The 10798-nt window shown below is 45.9% G+C and overlaps 1 protein-coding gene across 1 annotated transcript in view; it reads left to right on the top strand.

Moving 5' to 3' along the window:
* Positions 1 to 2287: 2287 nt before the first annotated feature.
* Positions 2288 to 10798, top strand: part of iglon5 (IgLON family member 5) — a 102013-nt gene continuing 93502 nt past the window's right edge. Inside the window, exon 1 of the mRNA XM_008297991.1 lies at positions 2288 to 2976. Coding sequence (XP_008296213.1) covers positions 2913 to 2976 — 64 coding nt within the window. The 5' untranslated portion in view covers positions 2288 to 2912. The remainder of the gene's footprint in view (positions 2977 to 10798) is intronic.

Raw genomic sequence — 10798 nt, 5'->3', positions numbered from 1 at the left:
TGTGGCCTCCTCACACATATATTTTAATTTCATTAACAGCAGCCTACGTTTTCGCGGGCCAAAGTTGGCGGTGGCAGTACTTTGACATTTTGAAAGCACAAAACCTTTTTATTAAAAACAAAACTAAGAGAGTCATATGTGGCAAATTCGGCATCGTATCCTCGCAAGCCGTGTCAGTCTTTCAAAAAAAAAAAAAAAAATTAAGAAATATAAGCCTGTCTCAGCCCTCCTACACACCCGCTTCCACCGCGCTCAGGGTGTCATACGGCTTGATGGGAAGCCGGCGAGGTCTGAGGGTAATTGCCTTTTTGTAAAACGCGAGTCAAAATGCAAATTTATGTCAACATTTTCTCAGGTGTTTCTACTTTTATTGAATAACTCGGAACAACAGAGTACAAACAAACCGCGACTTGTGACAGGTCTATAAATAATATCTCTGAGCACACAGGAAAAACCCGGTTTGAATTGCTGATTGCAATCATGAACACCATTAATGAAGCTTCCCAAGTGCAAATACAGTATCTCTTGTTTGGATCAGAGGTTTTTTTCTTTCGTGTCACACCGAGGCAGTGCTTCCATGCTAATGTGGAACCTGTACAATAACTGTCCTGCGGCATGTAAGTGCGAATCCTGAACGTCCAAACGGAGAGGAGGAGGAGGAGGACATGCTGATTAGAAGAACAGCATGCCACACTGTGCTTGGCTTAATTGTTTCACGCAAACAATAGCGTATAGTAAAGACTGTATAAGCCCAATTCAAAATAGGCTCTACCTCAGGCCAAACACTACACCTGTTCTCTTTATCCCCGTACTCGTGACGTCTTTATACTGCTCATATAAAAACTGCACTTTCACCAAGATGCTGAATCTCCGCCACATCATCTGCGGAATCATTAATTTTGCATTAGTTAGCAAAAAAAAAAAAAAACATTTAAAAATAGCCGTCTAATGAGCCAGCGGTTAACATCATAAACACAATTGGCTTCTGAATCACTCTGCTGTGTCAGATCTAATTAATATTGAATAATAAGTATTTACAAACAAATCGCACACTATACATAACTAATGCCGGGCTTTGATTAGCTGACTCATTAATCAGGCCTGGGTTTTCTTGCCCATTCATCTTGCTCCATCTTTCATCCGAGGCAGACGTGCAGTCAGTTTATCCCCTACTGTATTTATTTTAATTCTGTCCGAATACCATTAATCAGCAGGCACTTCTTTATTACTTATGTGCTCAGCAGCAATAAAGCATTAATTGGTTATTCAGGGAATACGGAAACAGAAACAAAAAAAATTGGAACAATCAGTCAGCTGATGTGGAAGTGATCGTCTCAGGGATATGGCACAAAAAAATAATAATAATCATAAATGGACCAGAGGGCACGAGCTGTATGTTTCTGATATGATGCAATATGACTGTAATGAACTGCCAAATATGAGAAAAAAAATTTTCAATCAAGTTTTCGTGCAGCTTCCTATCTGACTCCGGTTCGCGAAGCTTTGAGGCCGAGATGCTCAGCTCACAATGTGAATGGGCTTTTATGCGTTCGCTGAGCAAGCGACGCTTTTAGCAGCAGATGCAGCACAGAGACTAAGAGACTGACATGTTTACAAATGGCTCATTAGTACTTCTGCATAAATATAAAGTGTCCTCCTAAATGGGTTTATGTTGCCTGCTATTAAGTCAACGGCATAATCAGATGTGGGTGTTTTCCTGCAGTGCAGACACTAACCAGTGCACCCAGTTGGGTTTATTTTGTTTTTTTGTTTCCACACTCTTTACAAGCTACCAACTCTTCTGGACTATATTCATTTTCAGCCTGTCATTGCACCTCTCTCTCTTTTGCATCTCCACAGCCAGATTCTATATTGGCACCAGCTGCCCCTCGCTCACCCTCCACCTCTGTCCCTGTAGTTATTACACCCGTCTGTGTTCCCCCCACCACCACCACCACCACCCCCAACTCCCCCAACCCGCCCCCTGTGGACTGTTTTCTCTGAGTACTGCAGCAACACCAAACCGGCTATAAATCACATTGCATTATCACCGCGCCGTGCTTTCGTTGCTCCTTGCGCCTCGGCCCGCCCACCGCGCTCTCTCCGATTGGCCGGCGGAGCGCTCCTCGGTCCGGCCCCTGCGAGCGGGACATCGGCGCGATCGTAAAATCCCGCCTCCTTCCTCGGGGCCCGGTGATTGGGAGAAAGGGGGCTCTCCTTGAACTGTCAATCATGCGCTTTTTCTTGTGCGCCTCACATTCGGTGCCGCTGCCTGCGACGCGCTGAGTGCGGAGCGACGAGACGCGCTGCATACCAACAGAGACATACGGAGCAGGCAGGCAACCGTCTCTCTCTCTCTTTTTTTTATTCTTCTTCTTCTTATCAGGACGCACGGATCCTTTATCCCGTTCTCTGGCAACAACAACATTAAAAAAAAAACACCTCATGCCAAATCGTTGGACTGTTTAAATGTTACCTTCACTTCCTTTGCAGAAAAATCTGTGCTGCTCTTTAAGGTGCTGAGAGCCAAACTAAGTGTCTGGGATATTTTTTTATTTTTTATTTCTCTCTCTCTCTCCTCTACTGTAATAATTTGCTTGAGAGATTCTGCACCGGAGAAGATAAACCAGCCCTGCCCGCCTCTCTCTCTCTCTCTCTCTCTCTTTCTCTCTCTCTCTCCGACGGGGAGTCATCACAAGGAAAAGTCAAGACAGATGTTTTCGTCCACTCACATGTAGAAGCGTTGGACTACTGCTGTTCACAATCTGGGTCGGGCTTTTTTTTTTCTTCTTCTTCTCTCTCTTTTATAACAAAAAGAATCGCCCGCAACGGTGCGTTAAAGGAGGAATATAGAGACATTTGGCTGCAAGAAAGAAAGAAAAAAAAAGCAGAAAATCAATCAGAACTCCATCATGGGCTGCCCCCTCTTGCGGAACGCGTTGGCTGCTGGTTTGGTGCTGGTTCTGCTGTCCAAAGGTAAGTTCTCATTTCTACTTTGACGATGGCGGTTCTGTGGGTTTGCGATGTCTGTGTTTTTTGCCTTTTGATTTTTTTTTTGTCTTACAAAAAAAAAGAGCGGTTGTGGAGGTGAATACTAATGATGGAGGGAGGAGAGAGGGGTGGGTGGTGGGGGGGTCTACCTGCTTGTGAATCACGCGTGTCTGCTGTTCCACTACGCTCCAGCTTTCTATTTGCTGTAGATGTAGAGAAATGTGTTTTGTATGCGTCCGTGCGTGCGTGGACGCGTGCCCGTGAGCGCAGCGCCCAGGTTCGTCTCCAAAGCCCAGCCAGCCAGCAGCAGCCTCGTGTTTTTTTTTTTAAAGAATCGAGTGATGCATGTTAAGGTGTTTACTATGAAGGAGAAGAAAAAAAAGATAGACTCCCATCTTCTGTGAGCACATTCCTTTACGTGACATGAATGGCCCCGGCATCCCCACGCGCCCGACGCATCATCATCAATGCGGGTGGGGGGGCTGTGGAGTAAAGTGCGTGTAAGAAGCATTGCGGGGAGAGTCGAGAGAGAGAGGGAGAGAGAGACAGTGTTTTGTTCTCGCTCTTCAAAACCAAGGTCGAGAGAGACACAGAGGGGGGATAAATGGTAAAGGATGGACAGTTGGGAGGGCTTGGGGGAGTTCGACGTGAACTGGCTGCCTAGTCAAGCCTTAATTCCCTTCTTTTTATCACTGGCATAAAACATCCCCCCCCTCCTCCTCCTAAAGCTCCACAAAACAGACTTCATTTTTTCCCTCTTTTTTTTTTTTATACCCTTCCTCCAGTTAAATCAGTTTACAGCGAGGAGATAACTTGAACAACCACAAGATGCAGATGGAGCTTCTTTTATTATCAGACAGACAGTATCCTCCGGGGGGGGCCGTCTTTAAACCTTGTTGCATTTTTCATAATGTCAGTCCTCCTAATATTCTCGCCATGCTATGGGATGTCCCGTCATATATTACTGCACACACACATACACCTGGCTCAATTAGGCCTGCCTCAGTCCGGTGGGAAATCAGTATATAAATAAATTACTCTGGCCCTTAATAACAATAATTGATGTGTCAGTGCAATAAGATGTGAGGTTAACAACCTGCAGATGCAGACGGGGCTATAGCCTCCTGCTCCTGAGCTCCTTGTGGGCAGGAGAGCCCAGCTGGTCATGGTTGGCTTACCACAGCAAGCCCCCTTCTCCACACCAGGCGGAGAGCAGACGGTCAGCCCTGCAGGACGCGCACAGCACACAAACACAACGGGGCCGCACAGAGCAGCCCCCCAATATTGAATCTCGTTGCAGGTTTCGGCCCTTTTTTGACTTTTTTTTTGCCACGTGAAGGTGCGACCAGTCGTGCGAGCCACGCTGGAAGAATGATTGGATATTGATGCACGCTGCAGCATGCGAATCAGATTGAATCCAAGAGAGGGGATTCGAGTTGCTGTGGGTCCACAACACGTCCATCTTTTAAATGTGTAGGGGGGGGAAAGCATGCATTATAAAGGAAGAACATGACTGTTAAAAGGGCACCGTTCACTGCCTGATAAATCATGCAGCAGTGGAATAATCCTTCGTATCTGTGCCCCTGAGAGTCAGGCGAGGGTTTTTTTTTTTTTGTGTGGTTGCTTAAATGCTTCACCACCGCTGTTAAGCAGATTTGGCGAGAGTTATTATTGCCAGTTTAATGATGTACAAGAAAAAAAATCCCTCTGAATGACTACAGAGCTGCAGTGTTTTATCCATTTGTAGTTGTTTCATCCTCTGATTGTCGCCCGCTGACATTATGCACAACATATGTTATGTAAGAGAGGAGCATTTTATTGGACATACGCTCAGAAACCGAAATGTGTTTCATTACCAGCAAGGTTGGGGGAAAAAGAGCGTTTTCAGAGCTGCAGTACATCATGAGGCTGTTCAAGAGTTTCCTTCTGAACTGGTATGTGATTGCATGAAGTACCTCATGGGTATGATGGCCGTAAAGAAGTGGCCATCACACAAGTGGCTATAGAGTATTGGCCATCACACCCAACATGGTATGGCCGTTTATTTTCTCTTTTTACTCTTTAAAAAAAACAGAAGTACCATAACTCTAGAAAGGCGGATTGCCAAGCAGCCACTCATACACACAGTTAAATACCTTCAGATATCTGGCACTCAAAATTACCCGTTTCATCGGCGAGGCCAGACGATGATGAAACGTTGAGGCTGGAATGTATCCGCGCACACACACCTCCGCGCAAAGTTACCCTCTACTCAAAGGAAACCTGCAATATCGATTAATGAGAATAACGCTGATTCAGAGAAAAGGTGACGAGAGGAGCCGCGTAAAGGTCACAGCAGAGGACGTTTGAGGTCATATCAACGGACATCCGCGTTTAGACGACTAAAGGATCGGATTCCTGCCTCACAGACATCCACTGATCCCTAGGAGGAAATTCCGCCTCCACGCTGCACTGTATAAAGTACATACGTCACTAATGTTCAAACAGTCCCAACAGATGGGTCTTCCCGCCAACAGGATGAGGTTCTGGTAAGAGGAAATGTACGGGGCAGGAGCACAGGTGAAACAAGCGGGGTTGCTTTGTAGCCCGCCATCCTTCTTGCTTCGGCAACATATGGGGGCCAAGTGGGGTCAATGCACATTGCACATGGTAGCAACGTATCCACCCTCCTTCCCTGTGACCACACACACACACACACACACACACACACACACACACACACTCGACTGGATCACCAGTCTTGGCTTGGAGATGAAGAGAAGGGAGATGCCAGCTTCAACAGATGCCTTGTGCTCCTATTCTGGAGGGGCCTCTGCTTTTTCTCCCTGTCTTTGAAATCCACGGTTTCTGTGTGCTGTTGTTCTCCATGTTTGGCTTAGAAATACTCTGCCATTTTGGCAGGTTTTTATTTATCTGCAAGTGTTGGAGTGAGAGGGCCTGGATTTGGACTGAAGAGCCTTGGGGACAAGTGTTGGAGGTGTAACCATGCTTGGAGTGGGCCTGTGGTCTGAATGTTCTCCCCAAAGGTTTCACTTTTGTGCTGTTGTGCGGCGGCCTGTGGTGCAGCAGCAGCAGCAGCATCCAGCATCTCGCACCGAATCTGTTCCTCACACACACACAAACTGGAGCAGATTGCACCTTAAAAAACATTCAGCTACGTTTCGACCCAGGATTGGCAGAGACAGGTGGTGTTTTGGAAAATTAATAAGTGAGTTTGATGCTGTATGTAAACCTCATTTTAATTAATGGTTGAGAATTGATGCGTTAAGATTTTAACATGGCCCCACAACGTTTGGTGAATAACGCATGGCGTGCTGCTGAGGAGGAGCGAGACGTGTTTCAGTTTCGATTGATTTTGATGGTACGCAGGTGTAGGCTGTCAGTGAGCGCTGTTCGGGTAAAAAGCAGAAAGTGAGAACAAACTTTTTTTCAGTCTTAAAGCGACAGAAACGTTTTATAAATGCACCAGAAGTTCATCAAAAAAAAAAAAAAGTCATTAGTACCCGCTGAAGATTTTGTAGAATCACTTCAATTATCTGACTTAAATGGCTCCTCTCATTAATTTAGAAATGAAATGGCTATTGTACCATGACTTCAGTCTTCAGTGAACGTATAGCAATGAATCCTAAAGTACCCAACAGCCCACCGGCAAGTATTTGTATTGGATTTCAAGGTGTTAAGAATCCGCATCAGGAACGATAAAATTCAACCACTTCATATCATTTTATGTTGTGAAATTTAGCTCACGGCACATGGCAGAAACAAACACACCGAAGCAGACCGATCAATCCGTTAAACAGATTCAAAGAGAGAAGTATGAGACATGACATTCAGACAATGTGAAACAATGTGAGGCGGCACAACAGCTACGACCAGCAAGTAAGAACGAATAAAACAAAAACAGCAGAATAAAAAACAAAAGGGGATATTTTTCCTGTAAAGAAATGTTGAGAGGTGAAGCGTCTTTAACAGGCACGTCTATAAAAGAAGCCACTTTGGTGTGGAAGGTGTCAGTGGTAGTTGTAGGGAATGACCCGAACATTAATTTTGCTTTTGTTAGATTAATTGGTTTTCTTTTTGGTATTTGGTTTTGCTGTATTTCCAATTATCGGCCCGACAGAGATGAGGGACCCCTGAGCTCTTGACCTTACGACCTGTCAGGCAGAAGCTGGAAGCTCTGGAGGTGTTAGCAGCTATCTGGCCCCGGCGGTGACCGAGAGGTCGCAGGTTCAAATCCTCTGAGGACGCTTTGGCCTCGGTGCCGCCGTGGCTGCAGCAGCACCTTTCCTGCCCTTGAGATTTCTCCTGTCGGTTTTGATAAACACTTCACTGGGCTTCACATATTGGTTTGGGGGTGTTGGCAATTACACATAGTGTCAGTGTCATAAATAATGATTACGGCAAGGCTTGTTTGCAATTATAATTACAGTTATAATATATGGAGTTCAGTGTAATGGAAAGTAACTGGGCTCGCTTTCAACTTGGGACAGGTAGTTATACCGTGTTTAATTACTGTAGTAATTCGCTTCGTTACAACCTCCCCTTATCCCCCCCCCGCGTCCCAGCTCGCAGGCCGGCGTCGGTCCGGGTGTGAATATGAACATGAGCTGCGGTTTCTCGCTGTAACGGATGAAAAACGGCTATGTTTTATTTAGTGCAGGGGAAGGATCATTCAAGAGGGAGCAGAGTGGCTGCAGAAGCTGAAATGAGTGGCGGCTTGCTCGCACACTCACATCAACCATCGCCCACGAAGGGACACACACACACACACACACACACACACACGAGCAGCCTTACAGAGAGATAAACATATGCATGCACACAGTCTGGAGTAGCTCTTCTGCTTGAGCCACTGGGAAGATGAATTTCAACAATTTCCACACTAAAGGTGTTTGCGGTAAATCGATGGAAAGCCATCAAGGAACGGGACATCTTTATACATGCAGCAGTGTGGATATTAATAACCCTCATTGATCTCTTTTCAATAGCGTTCGTATGGCGAAATGAAACAAGTCTCAGAACTGCAAATTTCTTCCATTTGATTTTCGAAGCTTCGGTCCACACTGCAGATTGAGCTATCTGCAGGGAAAAGGAGAGAGAGAGGAAGAAAAAAAAACAAAGATGTTTTCTTGTTTGGCCATGTGCAGATGTTACACATTTAGGAGGAATGAAAACTGTTAGAGGGGGAGAGAGAGAGAAAGAGAGAGAGAGAGCTGTGTGATTTTCTTCTCTCTATTCCTCTTCCTTCTAGTCTTTTTTGTGCCAGGGAGTTAGCATCATTGGAAACACAATTCAGATTAGTGCAGGCGGCTTGTCCTAGGGGAGCCGGGAGGGACGAGGGTCCCGCTTTTCTCCCTGTCCTCATTACCAAAAGACAAGGAGCTCGCCGGCAAATCAATGGAAAAGGCTTAGGCACTAATGCAGGCCATGTCTGGTGATGGGACTTAGCTTTGTGTGTGCGCGTTTTTTTTTTATTTATTTTTTTTATTTTGTGCCTCAGTGTGTGCATATATATGTGTGATCCTCTGCTTTTTGTGTGTGTGTGGAAGTTTAATCATTTGTGCTACGACAGAAGGCTGGAGAAAAACATTAGTTTCAAACGACCGCTGAATCGCTCGCTGTTGGAGTAACCTCAAAACTCCCGGTTAACTGCGCTGATATTTACCACGAGGACAAACGATAGCGGCGAAGCCCTTTAATTACGCAGAGATAACGTCAGATTCATCTGCGAATCCATTTAGTACAGTAATAACGCTGTTACCATTGTAATTATAATTGCTCCGGGCATTGTTGCCATGACTACTACTACTTCAATAGCCGGCAGTTGTGTACAACTTCCTTACACTGACAAAAAAAAAGGAAAAAAAAAAAAGAGAGCAGCACCTTGGTGTTTCCTGTCAACAACCCCCTGCAGCGGATGCCGACATCAAAATGTGTCAAACAATCCACCTGTCTCACGGCTCAATCTGTTCCGCATCTGTTCTCGCCGCAGCCGACGTTGCCGTTGTTCTCGCATTTGCCTTCATCCCCCCACCCTCCACCCTTTGCGCCTCTGATTTTGTTTACACAGGTAAAACTACTGGGTGCAACAAATGCTAAATAATGGTTTTATGTTGTGGATTTTCAGCCCCTCTGCCGCCTCTTGACATCTCGTGGTGCTGGGGGTGTTTCTGGGTCTGCGCAGGAGAGAGAGAGAGAGAGAGAGAGAGGGAAGAGAGGGAAATAAATAAAACTGAGGAAAACAGATCAATAAATATTTCAGCAGCTGCTCCCTTCACAGACTTCTCCTGAAGCCATAAGAGGTGGAGAGATAGACGGAGCGAGAGGAGGGGATGGATAAAGTGCAAGAAGGAGAGAGAGAGAGAACAGGGGTAATTGTGTTCCAGGCTCTCATTCACAGTGAGTGAGAGAGATGGAGGGTGAAAGAGAACGGCAGAGAATGGGGATAATTGTGTCCCAGACTTTAATAGACAGAGAGAGAGAAGGCATGAGTGAGGGGTGGAGAAGCGACACAGGGCGTGCTAACGAGCACCACATACCAACATTGTCTTCTTATTGGAACAAAAAAAAAAAAGAAAAATGAAAAAAGCCATACGAGTGCCTCGGCTTCCAGACTTTGCCGCCGCATAACAGTGACTGTAAGAATCTCTCTCTTCCTGACTTTCACATAATTCTAATTCCTGTCAGGAGTTAGCGACAGACCGTGTGGGTGTGTAGTTTGTGTGCAGCGAGCAGTTCTAAATGATAATGAGCCAGTCAACAGCTGAGACGGCTAACGTGTTGCCGCGAGTCAGGCGTGGCCGTCGTCGGTGGCACCACGCTCCAATCATCGGCTGACGTGTCCTCACGTTTCCATAAAAAATACAAAAAATTGTATGCACATTACATGCGGCGTGGTGTGTATGTTTAATGCAGGGAGGCTGGAGGAAAAAGACAAGAGGGAGCTTATGAGGATGGACAGGCCAGAGAGATGGAGAAGTTATGAAAAAATGATTGAAGGAGGGCTGCTGGGAGGGAGCAAGGGAAGAGAGACAGATGGTGTGAGGGAGGAAGGGGGAGGAGGCATTCAAAGACCCGCAACAGGCAGTGATCGAGATGGATTGATTTTGCAGGCAGATGATTAGGTGGAGTAAAAAAAAAAAAAAAAGACACGGCAGGTTTATCCCGCCAATGAAAACTGTGTTTGGGTTGATGTCGCCGCGAGTGGGAGTAGCAAAAAAAAAAAAACTGTTTCAGGGTCACTGGTCGTGTGATATTGCGGCATTAAGGAGCTGCTGCTAATATGATATGCCACACTGGTTAGGGAGTCGTTCCAAAGAGGCAGCACACCTCTAATGACACGTTATAATAAGTGGCTGGGAGCTTGTCAGGAATCCACAGGTTACATAAAGCATTATATTTAAATGTGCTAAAACAATCGCCGCATGTTTTTGGGGGGATGCTGTATTGGAATAGCTTGCACGATTAAGAAAGCAAACATATCGGCGCCCAGAGGTAGACGGCTGCTCGGTGCCGTCCTTCCCGGAGCTGCGATTTAGAGATACGCCACAATTCTCCTGTCGTTTAAGGGGGCCGGCACGTGGGCTCCGGCTCCAGCTGCGGAGGCGCCGGTGGGATTTCTTGCATTAAAGTATCCGTGTAAGCATGACATCCTGACAGTTAAGACTCAGTTAGGCAGAATTTCGCTGAGGATTTGGCTGTGACAGCTCATAAATGGACTTTCAGGAAATGTTCCACAGTGTCTTGTAAAATGTTGATTCCTCTCTCTGTGTCCTCCGGGTATTGGGTGTTAAAAAAAAAAAAAAAA

Source organism: Stegastes partitus, unplaced genomic scaffold, assembly GCF_000690725.1.
Source record: "Stegastes partitus isolate 25-593 unplaced genomic scaffold, Stegastes_partitus-1.0.2 Scaffold1268, whole genome shotgun sequence".
NCBI classification, from domain to species: domain Eukaryota; kingdom Metazoa; phylum Chordata; class Actinopteri; family Pomacentridae; genus Stegastes; species Stegastes partitus.
Note: the sequence above shows the minus strand (reverse complement) of the source record. Positions and strands in the feature narration are given on the sequence as shown.